Source organism: Corvus kubaryi, unplaced genomic scaffold (genome assembly GCF_017639235.1).
Source record: "Corvus kubaryi isolate FWS band 111438036 unplaced genomic scaffold, C.kubaryi_AGA036_p1.0 37396, whole genome shotgun sequence".
Lineage (NCBI taxonomy): Eukaryota > Metazoa > Chordata > Aves > Passeriformes > Corvidae > Corvus > Corvus kubaryi.
Window position 1 is genome coordinate 28115276 of NW_024581135.1, and position 22207 is coordinate 28137482.

At 38.9% G+C, this 22207-nt stretch overlaps 2 protein-coding genes across 4 annotated transcripts in view; one reads left to right on the forward strand and one right to left on the reverse strand.

The window, feature by feature from the left end:
- RFTN2 (raftlin family member 2) overlaps nt 1–11432 on the forward strand; it is a 31890-nt gene extending 20458 nt beyond the window's left edge. For both annotated transcript variants that reach the window (XM_042040309.1, XM_042040308.1), the window contains 2 exons: nt 2877–2955; nt 7277–11432. In XM_042040309.1, the coding sequence (XP_041896243.1) occupies nt 2877–2955; nt 7277–7546 (349 nt within the window). In that variant the 3' untranslated portion in view covers nt 7547–11432. The remainder of the gene's footprint in view (nt 1–2876; nt 2956–7276) is intronic.
- Nucleotides 11433–12154: 722 nt separating this feature from the next.
- Nucleotides 12155–22207, reverse strand: part of LOC121670313 (MOB-like protein phocein) — a 19846-nt gene continuing 9793 nt past the window's right edge. Inside the window, exons 2-9 of one of the 2 annotated variants that reach the window (XM_042040316.1) lie at nt 22052–22057; nt 20211–20276; nt 19618–19718; nt 18226–18268; nt 17904–17990; nt 16271–16350; nt 15377–15488; nt 12155–14500 (exon numbers count right to left, since the gene is read on the reverse strand). In XM_042040316.1, the coding sequence (XP_041896250.1) occupies nt 14369–14500; nt 15377–15488; nt 16271–16350; nt 17904–17990; nt 18226–18268; nt 19618–19718; nt 20211–20276; nt 22052–22057 (627 nt within the window). In that variant the 3' untranslated portion in view covers nt 12155–14368. The remainder of the gene's footprint in view (nt 14501–15376; nt 15489–16270; nt 16351–17903; nt 17991–18225; nt 18269–19617; nt 19719–20210; nt 20277–22051; nt 22058–22207) is intronic. The other variant, XM_042040318.1, reaches the window with a different exon arrangement.

Here is a 22207-nt window from a genome sequence, read left to right on the forward strand (position 1 = left end):
GGACACTTGGTATCCCAGGCTGGTGTCTGTCTCAAAACTGAAAGTCTAGGTAATCCACAGTTCCAAAGGAGTGCAAAGTTTTATTTTGAGAAATGAAAAAAAAAAACCACCCCTGAATAGATGAAAATAATTTATCTTATTTCCTGTGTTCATTTTTCAGAAAATTGTCTAACATCTATTCTAAGTGCTTTGTATATCAAATGTTCACGCATAAAAAAAATGGAACTGGAAAAACCAGAACCATTGGCAGTACTACTGAGCTTGTAGCTTCATGGTTGTTTTGGACGACTTAAATATAGACGTGTAAGAGGACACAGTTTTTGCCCATACAGCATAAGCAGACAAACAAATTGCTGGTGTTTCAACAAAAGAGTCTCTGTTGCTCTTCATCACTCTTAAAAGAAGAGACAGGAAAAAGGCTTCAGCAGCCTTACTCTGCAGTGACCTTTATTTCCCTTCACTGATTACTGTAGTCCCTGAAAATGGGCAAGGCAGACCACGGGCAATGCAGTGCAAAAACACTGACTTTGTGGTTATTAATTTATCATGGCTCACTACTTAATCTATGGTTTCAAAATGCCCTGATTTATGAGGCAAAGAGGGAGTATAGAAATGTGAGGGAAACTATGGAGCTTCCCTTGCTCTAAGCACTTTTTCTCATTTAAATTCTGTGGAAATCCCACTGTCATTGAGTTCTTTGTGAATTAAGCTCATAGCAGCTTTGTCGTGTGCGGCATTTTAATAAGGTCAGACTTAGAAAATTGTTAATTTACTTCTTGTCTGCTCACCATCGTGTCCTTTTTCTGTTCTAGTAGAATTTGTACAAGCTGTAGCTTAATGTTTGGGTTTTTTTCCTTTTCTCTGAAGGAATGCAGACACTGTTACAAAATAAGCCCTAGGCTCTTCCCCATGCCAGGGACTGTGCTCAGCCCTGTTGCTTAGAAGAGACATTTTTCAATTGATCAAAAGAGACATAACTGAGGCACAGAGAAATACCTAGCCAAGTGGAATAAGGTTGTAGGATTGCAGATTTCCTTGTAATGACATAAAATCTAAACACTTTCTTTTAATGAATGCAAATAGTGAGGTAGGGACTCTTTGAACAGGAAACCTTGTAAGGCTTAAGGAAATGAATGAATTTGTTCTCCTGCATTCTTGTTTTTCCCACAAGCTGGAATTTTAGTTCTCTGTTTTCATCCAAGGAAGACATGCAAAGATATGCCATGACCTGAGTTCAGCTAGACTGAAAGGAAGATTGTGAGGGGCCAAACACAATCACAAACCCATCATCACTATTGATCTGAGTCACTGTCTATGCAGGGAATAGCACTGGTTTGTGTACTTTCTCAGACCTTATGTCCAGAAGCTTTAGTGTAGGGCAGGCTGTTAACAAGCTCTTCTGAGCTCATAGGAAGAGTTTTAATCCCTGGTTTTTCTTGGAGCAAGTCCCTGATGTTAAATACAAAATAATTTTCAGTCTTGAAAGATGCATCAGTTACCTTAACTTCATGTGTGTGGTGGTTAACCTTGTTACAAACCCATGCTGAAGTAAAAGCTTACATTATTGTAGTAGTTCTTTCTGTAATGTTATGCATAATAACAGTTTTGATTGGTAGAATAGGTAGAATCATAAATACTTCAAATGAAGTCCCATCTCTTTGGTGTTTCTATTTTGCTACTTACATTTAGTGCACTCTTAAATCTGTAGTCACCCTTTTGCCAAAGTATCTCAGTGTTTTGCCTTGGTATGCTTCAGCATCTTACTGAATACTGCCCAGAAGCAGCTGGAGAAAGAAGAGCCTATAAAAATGTAGTATCTGATATTTAGAAGGACACAGGAATTTTTAAAATCTCTCATTCTAGAGTTCTCATCTTGAAATTGTTTCACTTTCAGTGACATGGAGTTGGGCTTTGTATTATATATCCTGTCAATGTGGTGACATGTATTTCTGGTGCAAAGGTGATGAAAATAGATTAAAACTTAAAGGATGTATTTATCATCACTACTAAGGCTGTAATACTTATGAAACATCATATCAGTAATATCTGATTTGGTCTTGGGAGCAACTTCACTTGTCATGTTTATTTTTCTACAAGTATTCCCTTTTGGGGAAAAAAACCCAACACCTGTGCTTTGTCTACCACAACAGTATTAGTATCTGCAAAAGTTCCAGGACTGAAGTTGCTCTTTCTTTTTTTTTCCCCTGTTCTTCTGAAACATTTCTCTTGTCCTGCCTATGCTGGTACCTCCCTCATACAAAACAGCCAGTGTCATTTATCTTATTCTTGATGTAGAGCTTATTAAAACTGAGTCCCTTTATCCATAGGTGGTCAGGCAGCAAGCTTATCCTCCTGTGTCAGATGACATTTTACAGCAACTTTTATTTAGCAGTAAAGAATGTTAATTCCCAAGTTTCATACCACAAAGTATTGAGAGATTTGTTGAAGCTATGGATTTGTTAAGATTGGGCCTTGTTGTTGTGACGTTAATATGTTGCCGTTTATTTAACAGTGAAGATTAAGTTAAATAAAGACTTGAAGGTTTGCTTCAGACATAAATGTGCAGACTTGGATTAAAAGTATTAAAAGTAGGAGCTCTAATATTTAAACTTTCAAGAGCACATATGTTAAATAACTCCAATTGTGGTAGTACAAATTACTGGTCTGTCCATATTTCCATGTGCATCACCTTAACCCAGTTCTATGCTTCTGGTTTTTTAAAAATATCATTATAGAACTGTTGAGGAATTAATAAACTGGCTAATGCTCTGTAGTCTGTCCTCACTCATGGACTTAGACCCACTTTAAAGTTGACTTTGAATGTTAGTGACAATTATTGCTGTTAAAACATAGAAATTATTTTCTTTAAATTTTAGTGAAGGAAATCTGGCCACAAAGCAAGTAATTTTTCTTCAGAGACCTGTTATGTGGAGTTCTTCTGTCCAGACACCAGAGGTGAGTAACATATTTGTGCTATTAATATAAAAAAATTAGTACTGCACATAATGGTAAGATACAGGAACAAACTAAACTTCAGAATTAATGGGGGGGGGGAAGTGGCAGAACAGGGTTTCCTCTCAAGTTCAAGTTTGTGGATATTTTTTATAGCTGGATCACATGTTATTTTTTTTCCTTAACTTACCTCTTAAGCCATGGAGAAAAGCATAAGCATGCTAAAAACCTGTTTTATGCTAAGGAATTACTGTGTCTCAGGTGAATGAGGTTGGCTATGCTATATTTCCTTGGAAGTCTTTAGGGAGTCTTAAAAGTTCTGATCAAAATCCTGCATCTCTTGCACATGAAATGGAAAACTGTCTTGGCCTTCAAAACATCTACTTTCACATTTTTAGAAGAAAGAATTGTTAAGCTGTGCTGTGAGGGATACTGTAATCTGCAGGTTATCAGGGTGAAGGGTTGTTGTTGCATGAAAATGTGTGACAGAGATAGAGGGTTTAAAGTTCCTGCAGCTGAACCTCAAAAACTCCTTGTCCCTTTTGAGTGAAGCTCCCATAGCAGTGGTTCTATCAAGTGCTTTGAGGATTAAGTAACTCTGTCTCCACGTTCTGCTCAGAGTCAGTGTCACAGCAGTTACTGCACCTGCACAGTACTGCAGTAAATCCTGCTGTGGCCAGAGAAGGGTGAACTCCTGGTGGGCTTTTCTTTACCAAGCCTTTTGACATACTGTGATGGGTTTCCATTTTTGGTTCTTTCTGGTTTTCAGTGGCTGGTTGACCTTTCTCTATTCTACATGTCTTTCCTGTGATAGTCTTAAGCAGTTAGGACAGCTATGAATGTTTTCACTCATGTCCAGCACTGGAGTAGTAACTTTACAAACTCATTCATGGCATTATATATTGTATGGCAGTGATACCTAACTGCTTCTTTCTATACCTGTATAAATACTTCCATGAGTCTCTAGATTTCTTGCATTTGTATTTGATCTTTCTCTGTGTTTTTTACTGTCTGTTCAGTGTGGTCATCATCTGTGTTTTCCTTTGTTTAGTGTTTCTAAAATGTACGCTTCCTTTTTTTGTTCTTCTCCAGGCTTCTGCTTATCTCCAGACTAACTTCCTTCTCACTGTGTCCCCTGATAATTAGTACTTCCATGCCTGGAAGAACTGCCTTCAGCATACATAGTTCAAGTCCTGTTTTATTGTTTTTGTCTCTGCCACTGTCTCAATTCCCAGCTAGTTCTCGTACGCTATAATTTATTTCTTCATTTACAGAATTGGAGCTTTTGCTTTTTTTTTTCTCTTCAGTGTTCTGTGGTCTCCTTTGCCGGTGTCTTAATCTCTCTCCATTCATACCCTCTTCTAAATTCTGTCAGTGGAATTTTTTCCCTAACCACCTTGCGTGTAGAAAGCATCACCAGCTTTTATCTTTAAAACCTTCTGACTTTGTAGTCTTTACTTTCTTTCCTAATACATTTCTGAAAGTATGTTTTGGACCACAATTTTTGATAGCAGTATTGTAAATATATAAAACAGTATCATGTCAGTCATAATGCTTTTCCTGATGCTTTCATACTTCATTAATACTCTGTATATAATAAGGGCATGAACTCCTGACACAAGTATTTTTCTCTTACTAAGGCATAATGTTACTTCTAACTATGTGTCTCTTCAAAGGCAGCATAACTGTATGTCACAAGTTGGATTCTTGTAATAGATGTAATACAAACCAGTTCTGTAAAAACATTCAGTCTGAGGAACTGATGAATCTTTGAGACATGGCTTAAATTAAAAATAGGAAGCATTATGCTCACTGTTCAAATTCTTTTACCCTGTTGTGGGGTGATGAGCAGCCTTGGTGTATACAAATAAAATGTGTTTTGTAGTTGTTTTATTTTGTTGTAATGGGACACTAATGACTAAAGCATTAAATATACTCGAAGTAAACAAGAAATAGCTGATTTGTAGCCATTTATGTCAGGATTTCTGTGTTTAAAATCTGAACAAAATGTGCTTTTTTCAGTACCAGTGAATGTTTTACTTCTCTACCAGGAAATTTCAGTATGCTGAGGTCATTTAGCATGGGATGAATAGGTAACTGGGGCTGAAGCTGAAACATTTAGCAGAGTTACATTTTCCTTCTGTTTTGGCAGTTACATTGGTTTTCCCCTGAATCTTAATCTTTTTACTTCACTGCTTTTTTTTTTTTTTACCAAAATATTTGCTAGTTTTGCATTGAGTAGCTAGACTTCAGCTGTAAAACAAGCTACTGAAATTTGAAAGCATTCCCTTCTGCTCTAGGAACTTTAATGTTTAGGGAGGGTTTTGTTGAGCTTTTTATTTTGGTTGGGGTTTGTTCGTTTGGGGGTTTTTGTTGGCTTTTGGGGGGGTGTTTTGTTTTTGTGGGATTTTTTGGTATTGTGTAACCTTTATTTAAAATGTCCCCTGGACAGTGATGACACAGCTGTACAACTTCATCAAACTGTTGCAAACATTCTTGTAAAAACATTTAATTCCTGTGATTGTATATTGTTGGTCATGACATCTTCCTCTTCATTTGTGCTGTGTATCTGTTCACTGATGTTCGTATGACATTAAAGCTGCTGTTAAAAAAAATTTTATGTCCACAACTTAGGATGTTTTTGGAACACAGAAATATTACAGATACCTAAAGTTTAAGTTAAAAGAAAATTGCATCACAACTTATGATTATTTAAGCATACACTTAGCATGTTTGCAACTCCAGGTACCTTAAGAAGAATGCTGCTAACAAGGCTCTTTCATTACTGAACTAAGAAAGCAGCCTCATCCAGCCTTCTCATCACTTAACTATCAAGCCCTGGTAACATCACTTCCCAGTTCCTCTCAGTGCAGCAGGGTCTGGCCATGGAAGGAGCTTTGCTCCTTAGGCATGTTCAGCTGTTGGATCTCCATGACTTCTGTTCTGGAAAATGGCAACACGGGGTATGGGGTGCTTTCTCTATTCAGATTTTTTTTTTTGATTGTTGGATTGAATTAAGAATTGCCATTTCTAAAGGAAGTTTTGATTCAGTAAGAATTGAGGGGAACCCCTCTATTACCTGGTCTCTTAATCTCACAGGGTCTCTTTTCTGAGGATGGAGTATGTTATGCCTTCACAGCTCATCTCCCTGCCTTCTTGCATATTCGTGGGGGTAGTGTGTTATGGCCTGGCTTATGATTTATGTAATAGTACAAAAGCTTCTTGGGTTACAAGGGCTGTACTGTTTCAATGGACTTTTTGTTTGTCACATACCATTTGCTTTTCTAAGAAAGAGTTCAGAGGATGAGATGCAAGATTGAACCATGCAGTGTTTGAGGGGATTGGGTTTTTTTCTTTATTTCCCTTAAGCAGACTTTTCCATCCTCTTACTGTGGCATCCAGGCAAAACTTATTTCCTTCTGTTTCTCCTGAGGCAATGCTATTTCCTCTTAGTCTAATTTCCCAGTGTCCCCTGTAACAGCTTTCCTAAATATGTTTCCTTTAGCCACACGGGCCATTGTTTTTACTGTTTAAAAAGGATTTGAGAAAAGACAATGTACAGACAGGGGACACAAACTTGCCAAAGCATAGTAAAAGTCTTTGGAGTGGTTTTGTTTCTGAAGTGTTTGCACTGTGTCCTTCAGGCACTGAAATGCAGCTCTGTGCTGAGGCTGGATTCCCTCTTTGCTTCATGTGTTCCTTGTGTGGGCAGGGCCGTGTCCCCTGGCAAACATCTCCTGCTGTAGTAGTGCTTGTGCTGAGAGCAGGGCTCCAGGCAGGTGGCTCAGGGCACTTCTGCCTTCCTGACCCTGCTCCTCTGTTGTGGCTCAAGGTACTGACATTGTCTCTGGAGGTGCTGCATCATCACAGATCTGAGTAACTCAGGTAGCTCCTGATGCTGAACTGAGATAAATGTTTTATTTATTTGTGGTGCCTCAGAGAACCCTTAGCATAGTCTGGTAGGTCTATTGTTTGCAGAAATCACAATCTGCTTACTTTTCTTTTTGACATTGCCAACCATCATTTCAACAAGAAAGATGTCAGGCAATCCCAATACCAATGCCAGACTGTATTTATACTGAGTTCCTCCTGTGCAAGGACTCTGTAGATCCCATTTCAAATGGCTGTATAGAACAGCCACTGACTTCTATCTGCATAATTTACCATGGAAATTGTAACTGCCTCCTCAGATAATGGCACATTTCTCACACTCAGTGTTAAAATGCAGCTCACACTAAATCTATCCACAATTCATTGCAAAGGGTTTGGCTGGATTGTTTTTCCCCTAAATAAGCTAATATTTCAACATCCTCTTGTATTTCAGAGGAAATCCTTAAGACAAGTGAGTGGGGAAGAAAAAGGCAGAGTGTCCAGCAGAAGTGTTGGATCAGACACAGCTACTTCTTACCCTGTAGAAACTGAACAACCACCTGACGAGTTTCACCTATCTCCTTCTAAACAATGTTGGATCAAGGAGGGATCCTCCCATTATGGAGGCTTTCCAGGATTCAGTAGCAGTGATGGAGTATTAAGGGAACTGGATGATGGACAATTTGACCAGGAAGATGGAGTCACTCAGGTCACGTGTATGTGATAAAGTAAGTAACTGCATCAAATGGACATGTACATAAATCATACAAGCGGATTTTTTAAAAAAAATTACACTACTTTAAATGCATTGGTATAATCCCCTATCCTTTTGTATTTTTGTCATTTTCCTTGTTGTGTTAATCCTACTGTAGTAATTTTGTAGTAATACTACTGCAAAATAACTTGGTTTTCTGTCTTTAATAGTAGAACTACATGACTTGGGTGCTCTGCTAACTTGTTAATGCTTTTGACAAGCAAGGAAGCAAAAGCTGCAAAACAGTGACAGTTTGAATTGTGTGAGAGAGAAAGGAATGAGGATGTTTAGAATTTTCCACAAGCTGGAGGAATGTTTTTGGGTTTGTTTGGTTGTTTTGTTGTTCAGGGTTTTTTAAGGATGTTGTAAATATTGGTGGGGAAAAATGGACTGTCTGGCTGTTGTTAACTTTTAATGTAATTTTCAATTTATTTGCCTTGCCTAAGTTCAAAAGCCTAGAGAAATGTCAAGTCTTACACTAGAGTGTTAATAATTTAAGCTATATTCAGACTTGGTATGGACAGAAAAACTCAGGAGGCTGGAGGTAGATACTTGCTCCTGGAATGCAACTTCACCTATGCAGTTTTTACTGGGTCCTTTGTACATGTAAGCCAGGAGCTTATAGCTTGTATTATAAAGATGTGTTCATAAGATACTTGTGAGTGGAAATTAAGAACTGCTCATCCCCTGAAAGATAACTTGCAGTCTGTGAACAAGTAGTTTGAGAAGCTCCCTAAGAAGCGTTGAGAACCATGTGCACAGTGATGCTGCTAATGCATAGGAGGAGAATGTAGGCTAAACTTCATAGGCAATATTAGATTGATGTAGATATACAAATGTCTCAGCTAAATGTATCTCACACTGGATAAAGTGTATTGAGCTGCATTAAATACCAGGCTTGATGTTCAGAGGAAAGGATCAAGTTGCTGTGCTTCCATCCTTACTATGGAGAGGAGCTGCTTGTGTTAAGGGAGGTTAATGCTGGCAAGGTTCTGCGGGGAGAACAACAAACACCAATTGCTTTTGTGCTGATGTCTGGAAACTGTATTTTACAGAGAAGAAGCTGAACAAAAATGCATCTTCAGAAGGCAAATGTGATTGTAACTAAAATACGCATTTTTCATTTAGTTTTAGAAGCAAAAACCTTATAAATGCTCATCATCTTTAAGCTACTGCAAAATAGTTTGGTCAAAATGAGAAGTCAGAACAGAACTGAGCAAATGTATTTGTAACTCTGCTCTCAGTGTTTGCAGTACAGCACAGTACACACATCACCCAGGGATTTTGATACCTGTCTTTGTTGTGCTGCAAACATAGATGTCATGAATCATTTACCTACAACACCCTGTTCCCCATGGATGGCATCCCAGAGCTGCTGTGGGACTCTGCCTTATCACAGTGGTAGATGCTGGCACTAAATGCAGCAGGCAGATTAATGCAGTGACAGAAACACCAACAATTAACTCCAAATAAGCACCCCAGGAGATGACCAGGATAGTGGAGGTTCAACTGCAGTCTCAGAGCTGTGCAGAAGGAGCATGGGCAGTAGCTGCTTATTTCAGTAAGCAAAACTAACTCATGCAGGAAAATAGTTTATAGGTCAGGGGGTTGGGGGAAGGCCCATTCTACTGACATAATTGTGATAGGGGGAGAGCTTGAAATAATACTGCTTTGGAGCTGCTTCCTGATTTGCTTATGAAATTCTTACAGGCAGGCTTGTTTCTTTCTTTCTATGGAAGAGCAACTCTTAACAAGTGTTTGTAGCAGGTTTGGCGGTTTTCTTCCAAAAAATCTACAGCTCTGGAAACTGGCTTCAACTTCTTTTTCCCATTGCATGCAGTAGGGAGTGATGGGAGCACCTCAAATAGCGGGCACTGTAAGAAACCCCTTCTTGCAAAGGCTCTTCTCCCAGCTTTCCCGCAAGCATCTCGAGGTCAGGGATGTGGGGTGTGAGCCTGGTGTTCATTCCCTGTCTGGGGGCACTGTGGGGAGGAAGAACCCCCTGCTGAGAGGGAGAGTGCTGGGCTGGGTGTCCCTGCAGAGCCTGCCCCAAGTGCTGCTTTCTCTTGTGGCCAATACTCGGGGAGCACTGGTCATGGTCACAGGCAGCAGGGATCTCCTCCATGGGACACAGATGGGGAAGAGAGATGAAAATATAAGTTATACCCATCTTTGCCAGAAAGCCAGGTAACTCTAGCATATTAAAAAAGGAGTAACAGCTGGTTTCATGCAACTTGGAATATGTTGCTCTACTTCTAGAAGTTTTTTAATGAGTTATCCAAAACTTGCATGTGTAATTTTAACTATTGGTCGTTCTCCATACAAGTCCAACCTGTAAAATGGGCAAAAATTCGTTAAAAACTCCAACTCTGAATATTTTTGTTAGAGCTTTTAAAGTATATCAAAGAAATTGCCTTTTATAAAACAAGATCCTTGCTTAAGATAAGTAAACATTAGTGAGTCCTAAACCAAAACTGAACTATAAGTATTTAAGCAAGTTACAAAGCAGTAAATTTAATGCAGTTTCTCTTTCTAGAATACATCCATTGGATAAAAAGAATTATTTAACTTTTAACTGAGATCTTTCTGTATCACCTGTTGAAAGTGTAGAAAATTCAAATAAAACAGTACCTTTCTAAAAGAAATACTCTGCTTACAATTAATGAAATGTAAACAAGAGAGACTCTTGTTTTGGAACTAGGGTGGAAATTGAGTATGCCCTGGATGTCCACAGGTATACTAGAATATCATCACTTTTAGAAAGAAAGGTGCTTTTCAAAATGAAATAAAGCCATATTCTTTTTCAGCAGCCCTCAGTTTTAACTGTGCTTTAGTCCTTGCTCATGAGTCTCACAGGTGTTGACAGTGCTGCAAACCTCTGAATTTCTTTCAGTATAACTATGCTGAATTGTTTTGTCTGAACCCACTCAGCAATTCCTGGATTGTTAAGGACAGCTTGGTTTTTTAATGTCATTTGTCTTGTAGTATTGAAGTTGCCTGTGCTGTAGAAATACTCATCTGAATTGTTTGCTTTTGAAAGTCAGGGCAAGTAAGTTGCTTGCTCAGCCTGTGTGAAGACAGTGCAAGAATTATCTGACTTCATGCACTTGATCACTTGTCTTCCTAAGGCATGGATGTTGAAACTGAAGACATTGAAAATGCTTCTAAAACAAATTATGAAAAATCTTCTGTTTTGTTCTTTGTAGTAAAAAATTCTGAAAGACTACTCTATCTTGGACAAGTAAAAAGGGGAGGGGGCATTTTGGATATAGGAGATTTGATTTCAGATCCTTATCTGTCTGACATAAACCAGACCATTAATTAAGGTTTGCCTTTACTAGTGTGGTGACCAGCACTGTCCATTAAGCAAAGTAGGTTTGTAAATCAGAGGACATGTCAGAGTAACTAGCAAAACTTTTTTGGTCTGCTTGTATTGTACACACTGCTCAGCTTTCATTTTACCAGAATGTATTTAACTTTTTGTTGAAAGAATTGCAACTTAAAGCATGGATGCGTCCTCTGACAAAAACTAGTAAGTACACTTTTTGCAGTCAATAACAAGACTTCAGCCAGGAGCCTGTGTGTTTGAAATGTAGTAGGGAAGCCCCTTTCCTGATTTTGACAACAGAAATGCTCTGCAACTATTAGAACAGAATGCAGCCAATAGCGTTCATGAACCTCTGCAAAAGACTGTTTATACTTTCTGATGCTTAAATTGTTTGGGAGGAAATAGTTTTCTAATGTTTACAAACAGGAAGAAACTGTCCACAGTTAAATATTTTGTACCCTGCTCATAACTGTCAGAACAGTTTATTTACATACCTGGTCAACTCAATAAATGGCTGCTTCACTTGTTTCTGGTCTGTAAAATATTTTCTTTTTGTACAGGTTCAGATTTTTTCTATAGTTCATATAGGAAGGTTATCATTAGAAGTAATTACCAAATCAGTTACCAGTTTATGATGTTTGTGTCACACTGACATTAACTGGGTTAGATCAATGTATACTTTGCCTCAAGCTAAAATTACCTTTTTCCAGTCTTGTCTGTACAGCAAAGCCTGATAGAGTTAATGCCATCTGGTAAAAGCTCATTAGGTTTTCCCTGTTCTTAGTATATTTATCTTTTGAAGGCAAAAAATAGAGGTTGCTGTCTTGACAGTTCCCTGTGGCTTAACACCATGGCTGATGTGTTGGAACATAATGCTAAGCCAAAGGTGAGGAAAAACCCCAGTGACAAAAGGAAGAAGTCATTTGACAGTGAGTCTTTGCTTACAGCCTTTGTGTCTGTGACATGCAGTCATAATGTGCTTATTTTGTATCTGGAGGGCCCTCTTCTAGATCTCCCATATTTTAACTGTAGAACCAGCATGTTCTGATTTGTGGGATGTATAAATTTGAGGTGTGACTTGCAAGTTCCTAATGAGTATTGTATTTCTCTACTTCTGAAAGAAGAACGACAACTTGACTCAAGCACACCTTGTAGCAGAGATGGGGGGGAGCATCCAAAGGTCTGTTGGAAACAGTTGCTGTGTTCTCTGACAACATGAAACATGAGAATAAATTGTCAAAATATAGTGGTATGGATAAAGAAACAGTTTAATTTTATCCTTTTTTTACAATATAATTCAAAGACAGTTTCAGTTTCCCTATGATGTAAAGTCTAAATTAAACCTGTTAATATTTATTAGACAAATCAATGGTTTGCTTAGGCTAACTGAAGTTTTATGGTACCATCCAGGCACATGTGTGTACACAGTACTCATGTAAACAATAGCAAGGGAAAATACAAGCAGTGTCTCACTTAAGCCTTATATAAAATCAGCTTAGTATAGCAAGTCAACTTTACAGTGCAAATCTGAATGAGAATAAACAGGATTAGAACTTCCAGAGTTTTGTTTTGAAGTGAAACTCTTAAAGCATGAGAGGTTTAAAATTTTAATGCAGTCCTGAGCACCACATCATTTTCTTCAATTTTGTAGAGGAAATGTAATTAGCAACACCAGTCCAATGTTTTTGCCTATCCCAGTCACCACGGCCAATACACACATGCAGAGTGACTGTACAAAGGAGCCACACCACGGATGGTCCTAGAGCAGACAGCAACGAGCCAAATACATTTGACTATCTCCAGAAAACAGTCCTCCTACCTGCAGTACAAACTTCAAGGTATCTATCAAAATCAGATAACCTGGTGTATACAAGGCAAGTTACAGCTAAGTGTATAGACAGTAACTAAAGCTACTTCACTCTGACAACATCTCATGCAATTACCCTGCTGACAATTAAATAAAATGATAAACATGAGACAAGAAGCTGCTGAAGAATACAGCTGTTGAAGTACTTAAGCTTAGTCTCTCTATTTTCTCATTGTTTAAATTCCCTTTACATCCAGGTGATAACAGTTGCTTGAGGTGTGCTTGATTCATATAAAGAAAAATAGAATTTAAGGCATGTTTAGTATATTATGAAAAAAGACTTAGTAAAAATATGTGGACTCCCTTCTTTCCATGTAAATATAATGTAGAAAACAAAGTGTAAATTACTGAAACTAGCTGAGCTAGCCCATTAAACCTGCTGGAAGAAATAAAAAGAGGGCTCCTGTCAACCTCAAAGAGAAACAACAAGCTAACTTCTTAAACAGCAAAGCAAAATTCATTCATGAACACTGCTACTGCTCTTAGACCCTGCATTCATGTACACTTAGCAGTATTTCTCTTATATGCATCTCTAAAACATGTAATTCTATCATTCTAGACAAAACACAATTAAGCAGCACTCATGGAAATTGTCAGTTATTGCAAATCTGCAAACACAACTTGAAATAAACACCTGATAGGGAACCAGAAGCATGAATCCAAATCTTTTTGTCAATATGGTTAAGGTAAATGAAGAGAAACAAAAGTATATTGAAAATGTAATTAACTCTTGCAACGAAAGATTGATGTTTCAGGTACTTAGCATGTTTTGACTAGGAATACAAGCAGAGACTGTGCCAGTGTGTTATGTAGTGTAACATGAACAGCTGAGGTATAATCTGTAAGCAGTTGCCATAAATATGCACAGGTATTCTTTAGAGAGGTTGTGGACTGGAGAACAGCAGAAGTCTGCCTTAACAGGACAGTACCTATCTCCTGCTGTACACAAACCTCGCCTCCAGCCAAAAACAAGTGCACAAAGTGTGTTAGATACACGTCAAGAATATCTATGTTCAATACCATAGTGAAGTTGTCCTTTTGGTTAATACACAGATCCTGTTAGTATTTGGATATACACATACAGCAATATGCACATCCAGAAGTAAATCTTCAAAGCAATTTAAAAAAAATAAAAGGTAAATTAGGAGTAAGTGACATTGCAAGAAGCTTCCTGCAGAATTACATATTTAAGGTGATAATCTTTGAACTAACACTTAATATAGCTACTGCATTACAAAATGGCTTGCTGTGAAATCATAATCTCACTTTTTCCCCACCCAATCAGACACATCTTCAGGATTGTGATTCAATGATTGTTTAGCAGCAATTTTAGAGAACTGTAAATTCTTTTATTAACAGGCATTATAAACAGATACTACTACTTTTATTTAAAGACCATGAGTGCCACATTGATGAATATACAGCTCATGAATAATTTAAAAGTATTTCCCATAGTAAAAGGCAATGCACACAGCATACAAAAAGTATACTAAACAAAGCTATGAGGATACGTGATTGAAGTGTCTAAAGTGATATATACAGTACATAATTAATGTTTTGTTTATATTCAGTACAGGCTTCTGTACTGCTATTCCCATTATGCCTCACTCTCCCCTGACACTGAATTTTGCACTTCTTCTTCCAAAATTGGTACAATCAGGTTATCCTTGGACATCAGATTATACTTCATCACAAACTTAGTGAACCGGTGACACAAGAAAGTTTCATTCTGGAAGTGAAAAAAGGGGAAAAAAACAGTATGTACAGAAAGATTACTTTAAACCATTAGGGAGAACATGCTAAACAAAAAGCTTGCTTCTAATCTTATTAGATTTACAGGTCTTAGTCATGCTTAAATAGTAAATTTATATTGCTTCTTTTATATCTTTACCGTTTGCTTATAGCTACTACAATTACTAAGAAACCTGCTGAAATTGAGGCTTCAGTCACAGCTCAATTTAACAGCACTTAGACAAGAATATATTTAAATACTTAAAAGCATGGTTCTGAAATTCCTCCTACATGCATTATGTCCAACACAACAGGGCCTAATTATTTCATAGCTGTTCCAGAAACCTTAAGTGGGATTTGGCAAAGGTTTCCTTTTATATTTAGCTATACCCCTTATCTACTTTTTATATATTAATTTCTACTTTCCCACTAAAAAAAAAAGGCTACTGCTGGTGCACAAGTTGCCCTCAATTACTCTGATCCTTTACAGTTACACAATTGTAATTCCTTAATTGTTGTGCAACATACACAAACAGGAAATACATATATGTAAGCTGTACCAACTACACTGCTTGAATATATTCAGGATTCTTAAATACAAGATGAATTTAAGTTGTCTGTAAAAAAAACCCTCAGATTCTGGCTTTTTATCCAAATGAAGGGAAACCATAACTGAGTATGCTAATCACATAAATGAATGTCTACGTGTATTTTAAGTATAACAGCTTCTTCAGTTGTAAACTGGAATCTACTGTAATCAATCTTTCACTTGAATATAGATCTTCTAGTAGGACTAAAATGTTTTATACAACTCCATCACAGCTGTAACTTCAGTAAATGCCCTGCTTTCAAGATGTAATTTGAAAGTACTTACTTCATATTCATCAAATATCTGCCGGTGATGAAAATAAGCGTGTGAAAATATTCTGTAAATCCTTCGGCACACTGATCCTAATTTGGCTACAGAGGATTCCTTTATGCTAACCCTGCAAGCAGCAGGAGAAAGGTTACACAACTGCTCTAATGCAATTACTACTGAGACACATTGTTGACACAAATTTTGATTGTTAAAACTATTCTCTAGAATTGCATATGAAATTTAGACTTGTTGGTGCAAGCTCCACATTTACAAATTGTACTCTGAGTACAAAAAAATTCTACCTGTAGTTAATAATCATCAGTAATTCTGGTAAAGGCTGGAGTTCTGGTTTCTAGGGTTTATAGGCAAAAAAAAAAAAAAAAGGAGTCCCAGTTGTACCTCCTTGTCTATAGTGAATTCCCTAAAGGTGTACAGTTCTGACTTCTGCACGGCCTTTTCTCTGATGTGACCTGCCCATTCAGTACCCTCGGTCTCTCTCTTCTGTGGCTGCCACGTCCCACAGTCGATTGGCGTTGGCTTCTGGAGGCTTTTGGTGCCATCCTGTTTAAGACCTTTGAGGTGCAGCATCTGTCCAAAGGCCATCCTGTCATTTAGGTGGGCACTACACCAGTGGAAGCCCCGTAACACTAACAGATATCACTAAAACAGTTCTTACCTAAAAAGCATCCCTTAGCTCCAGTAAATGGCAAACTATTTGAATAAACAAGAATTCTTCCTTCGCTTAGAAGTGGCAATAGGCCTCCCAACTCCTAAGAGCTGCAGGATTTCTGATAGTTCCAATAGTAGTCCATGAAAAATGCATTACACCTCTCCCAGTGCTTTGTCAGCATCTTAAGTTCCAACCTCCTCCCTCCTTCTCTCCCTCCTCCCAAGAGAAAGTGCTTTTACCTGCTGGGGAAATATTTATTGCTATTCAGAAGACATGCAGCTCCATCAAGTGTGTGCCTGGTGTAGTCTATAGCAGGACACTACAGAAACAGACAGCACAAGTATAAGCACATACATGATGTTGTCAGAACTTGTTTAAAAAGAAACATTTTTATTATGTTTCCTGAAGCTTTTAACTTCACTGGTCATTTTTATTCCCAGAAGTTTCACATAGCGTGTCTGAAGGTGTAACTACTTTTTCTCCTTAAGTGAGTCATTTCTTTTCTGTGCTTCACAACCCATGTAAATTATTTAAAGAAAAAAAGTTACTATGGCAATGTCATTATGCACGTAAGTAGTGAATTTTATGCCTCTCCCTAAACAAAGCTGTATAATAAAAATACATGCTAGGAGTACACTGAAAAGAAACGTGATTGTTACCTCACAGCTCATTTGTTTCCCACATAGTCAAGTTGCCAGACTCGCTCTTCTACAGGCTCTGAAGCCAAACCTGCACCTAAATCTATCAGTGCTTTTTGCTTTGACAAAGAAAACCAAAATCTTAAATGTAACTAAGTGTGTAACAAGCCATCTCTGGCTCTGCAATCAGGTACACCTAAAGGAAGAAAGTAAAGCTGAACTGAGATGGACTGAGAGAAGGAACGTCTGTCCGTTGTGCCATTCATCAATTTCAGGAAAAAGACTTGTCAGTTGTACATTTCTGTCAGCAGTTCAAGGTTCTGTCACCCCCTGTGTGACCATGAGTTGGCAGCTACTGACATGGAAAACAGGAGATGAATGCTGCATGTTCAGAGATAAAAAGCAGCCTGAAGTTCTCCAGTCTAGCTGAGGACAACACTGCCAGACATGCCAAGATGCTGAGTAGAGACATGGGTTCAAGGAGTGGGAAAGGAAGTTGGCTAAATCAAAATATTTCAAGAAAGTAAAAGCAGAACAAAACAAGAAAAAAAATCTTACAGGACAGGAAAGATAAGGTTAAAAAGAACCAATACCTTATTCTGGAAGGTGAAATACAAAGATAAATATGACAAACTTCACTACCATCATAACCAAAAGCAACAAAGACTTTCTGAAGGCAAAAAAAAAATGTATCAAGTGGCTCAATAGAAGATCCAAACAAAGTTTAAACTAATTGGACACTGAGGGAGGGAGACAAGCTACTGCCATGCTGATACACCCACTTGACTTTGAAGCATTTTTGACTCCACCACCTTTTTGGAGTAACTGCTCTAAGAATGAGCACATGCAGTCACGTTTGGAGTGTCAGGTTTACACTGTGGATCAAAGCTAAAGTCTGAAGATGAGAGCCTATTCTCAGCATGTACTCCTCTGTCAATTAAACAAAGAGCTTTTTCCATTGAGTTTCAGGCAGCCTCAACACAAACCCAGAGAGAAAAGAGGGGAATGTGCAAAGCTGCTAATACTGAGGTGTAAAAAAGCACTTCCTTTTACCTCCTCCTGTTCCTCTGTAAAACACTACAGAATGGCAAAGAAGAGTAGCTCAAGTGATATTCTTAACCCACATAAGCTCTCAGTTTGAGTAAGAAGCCAGCTCTAAAGAGTCTCCCCATGAACTAACTGTGAAAGAAAGTTTTTGCATCACTAGAGCCCGTTTTCCACAATACATCCATACCTCTTTGGGAGTTTTATGAGCTGCACAGAGAAAAATCCATTGTTCAGTTGCTGTCATCTGAGTACATGTGTCAGGGTGACATTCACTCTGTTAAAACAATTGTTCAGTTAAGAACAAAACCCAACAGCATAAAGGAGCTGATCTTTTCAAATCACTTCCTTGCCCTGTCTACTCTCCAAAGAGGTTATTTGCCATAAGCCCTTAAAATCTTACAAAACCTTCAACCACTGCTTAGCTCTGTGTGTATATATTTAGAATAAAGCTCTGCAATCTACGCAAAACAGTCTCCTCCCTGACAAAATATAAAAGTCTCAAGAATTACCTGAAGCTTGACAGCTAGTCCATTGAGCTCAAGGCAGAATTGTCTAAAAGAAATTGAACACAGCAGCATCAAAATCAACTGTTTGTTTCCTCACTGCAAGTGTCTCATAAAAAAACAGGTTAGACACTCTGATTTTCATACCAGCAGATTGTTTTTTTACTCAGCTAAACAATTATATTTTAATTCTTCACTGACAGCAGAGGCTGAGTTTAACATATCATTTAGTGGAAGTGTTTAAGATACCAACTTTGTTATGAAAAAAAGTGCTATTTCACAAATAAAGATTAAAAAAAAATAAAAGAACACTTCAAGAAAATTAATTTAGGAGTGTAAGTTAAACTCATATAGCTGGATCATTCCATCCTTCTAAGATGTACTTCCAAGCAATTAAGGGGCTAAAGAAGTCCCCCCTCAGATCATTAACAGAGTGGGACCTCTGGAATACTGCTTTCACTGGAATGTATCTGAAAGTGCATTCTCCAACTTTAGAGAACTCAGCCCTCCATCCTACAGGAAAATCTGAGAAATTTTCCAAAACTTGCGGATCAGTGACAAGTCACTTTTATGAATCTAAAAATATTTGCAGGTATATGAAAGGACAGGGGGAATTCTTAAAATGTGACTTTGCAACTGTATGTAGATACTTTTTCCTTCCTTGAGGATTCCCTGTTGCCTACTGGAACTACTGCAGACCAGAGGAGAGAAAAAGAAAATGTGAGGCAAAACATCAAGGCATCTGAATCTAGGAGGAGTTAGAATTGTTTTTATTCCTGAGTGTATACTCAATAAAGTGAGAAGAGGTGCTTACAAGAAAAATAAAAATCAGGACACAAGGATTACTAGACATGTATTAATAACTACACTACAACTGAAAAATACTTTAAGGCACAAACTTCTGAGGCTGAATGTATTTATTGTACTGCAATTAAAAAAAAAACAGAGGTGGACAAAAATGTTTGTTTCCTTACAAGCAGAAAAAGAACTATAAGACACAGGTACTCCTGCTTTCTCAGCCTATTTGCCTGCAAGTTTCAGAAAAAGCACTGGGAGCATCTGGAAATCACACTACCTGTTAGTGGAGGTGAAGAACTGACAATACTATGAGAAAGTGCTATGGAAATTCATGACTATACCTTCATATTCAAGACGTGCTAGTACAACTTTTGAAGTGAGGTACAAATATTTTCTTAAAAAAAACCATTAAGATCAGAGCACATTATAAATCTTTAGAAAGAACAGGGAATTCAGAAAATAATACCAATATTTAACAGTGGAAAAATCAAGTTTCATTAAGGTTACTTTTGATCTGTCACATTCAAATAGATTCACTACCACCATCAATGAACAAAACTTAGAACCAAGATAGAATATTGACAAAAGATGGGTTTTTACCTTAAATGTTCATACTTCCATACACCTTCATCCTGGCCTTCAGGAGGTTCAAGGATCTTATCAATGTTGGAACAGTCTGCCCTGATGTTTTGTTGAATATACTGGGGGGGAGGGAGAAATAAAACTAGATCTTGTTGTAATTACAGTAAGTATATTTAGGACATTACATCTTGGAGAGGTTTAGTTCTTACTTAAGATACTATTCACAGACTAAAAAGTTCAAGAGTAGATGGGCAGGGTAAGGAAACTGGTATTAAAAATGCCAGCTCTGAAAAATACCTTTATTCAATTAAAAAATGTACAAGAATGGGTAAATTCCAACATTCATCTCAAAACAAACAAACAAAGAAAAACCTCAGAGAAACCCCCACCATTTTCTTATACCCGATTTGTTTAAACCAGACATGGGAATTCCAGTTATTTCTGCGAACAAAATTAACTATAGTTTTTTAATACACACAGGTGCTTATGAAATTCACTGCTGTGCAGCAACATCCTAAGCAGATAAATAGCAAGCCCTGTATTTTTATATACCAGAACACAAAACTTGAGAAACTGCACTCATTAACAGCATATCATGTAAATAAGAATACCTGCTGGACAGCTAATGTACTATCCATTTCTTCAAAGGATTCATCAGGCCAGTTGTAGAAATCCTGTTTTAAAAAAGACAGTTTAAAGCAATGTAACAAAACCAGAGGGGGAGGAAGAAAAGCACGCAGCCTACAGTAAGGCTGAACATGCAGGAAAATAGATGTCATTTATACAATTCCAGGAAGCTGCATCTGAACAGAAGCAGCACACAGTCCTGGCAGGAAGAGGGTGAGATGGGATTTAGGATCCCAACACTGCAACAGTAGCACACCTTGAAATGGAAAGCTGTGTGTGACTCAGCATGTGAACACCACTGCTGCCCCACACCCTGCTTTAACACCCAGAGCCTGTATTTTTTACATTAAATGCTGCACACAGCACCCATTTCAGATGTCAGACCAGGTAGGAATGGGGAAGAAAAGGTCTGTAGAGAGAAGCAGCATACACTGGTTATGAAACTAAAACTCCCAGTGGTGACACAGCAAGAAAATCGTCTTCTCTGAGCTAAGATCACGTAACGCCGTGCTGGCCTAACCTGGTACCACATTCCCTTGGTAAGGTCAGTATGCCTTAATTAATTTACTTGGATGCTTATCAGCCTTGTAATGATAAAACCTTCCAGAAGTTTCACCTCAGATCCAGCTGCACCTCAGTGTTCTGCAGCCGTCCACATGTCCTGCACCTATGATCATCCCAAAACCATAGGCATTTTCTTACTCTGCATTTTTCACATCTAAAATTGGGTGCTACTCCCTCATATCATGCAGAGATGCTGCACATCAGCTTGCTGTAGTCATCCCAGTAGGTGCTATGACTCAATGAAAATGGCCCGACTGCAAAGCTCAGCAATCTGTTCCTGAGAGAATAAGTCAGCTCTGGAAAAAATACCTCAAGTAAACATCCAGTGTTGAAATACCATTAACTAATTCTATTCGTGCACTGAATAGCTATACCAGTGTCATCTGAAATAAAACATTAAATACAGCCACACACACACACACAAATCATGTCTACAGAGAGAAATAATCGTCACTATATACAAAAATCTTCAACCTACATGAACTTCATAATATTTGACAAAACCTAGGTCTATGTCCAGCTTACTGTTTCTCAGAATACCCCAAATTTATCAAAGGCAGACAACATTCCGTCTCCTTCACAGATTAAGCATGCATAGGATGACCTGATTTACAGGATTGTGTAATAATTTTACCTGTATGCTATGACAAAAACAGGAGGAGACACATGTCATACACTGCTCCTTTCTCACCACGAGCTCTCCTCACAAAAGCAGAGGGGAAAGTCTCACATGAAGTCTGACAGATCACCTCTCTGACATAATTCTAAAAAATGCAGTTTCCGTGTTTGAGGTGTGCCTTTTCCAGTTGACCTTGAAACCCCAGAAACAAATGAATTCAATTTTGATTAAGAGAAGCGATGTGACACCAGCATTTCCCTGTGTGCAGTTACGTAAGGGAAGGATGACTTCCCTCTGGGACGGGCGGGCAGGTACGGTCGCTCTGCCGGTGCCGAGCTCCCACCCGGAGCCGTGTGCAGGGTCATGAGCTCGCTCCCGGAGCGTGCTCTCGATATTTTCCCAGCGGTAACAACAGCGATGCCTGACAGTACGGGGGAGCCGCCCTGCCCGCACCAACCTGCGGCCCGGGAGCAGCGCTCGGCCCGCGCTCACGCCCGGCTGTCACAGGTGTTCTCCGGCCCGCTGCGGGACGCGGCCCCTCCCTCGGCCACCCGGGCCCGACGCGACCTCAGCTCCCGGTCCGCAGCCTGGAAGCCGCGGCGGCGCTCGGCGCTCCCCCCGCCGCGGGGCCGCTGTCGCGGCGGCCTTTCCGCCGAGCCCGTGGGGAAGGAGCCGCCGCCGTCCCCGGCCCGCTCCCCTACGGGCACCGAGTCTCGCCCGCTGCCCCGCGCCCGGCCGCAGGAACAAAGCGATTCCCGCAGCGGGGCCGCCGCCGCCGCCGCCCGCCCCAGCCCCGGT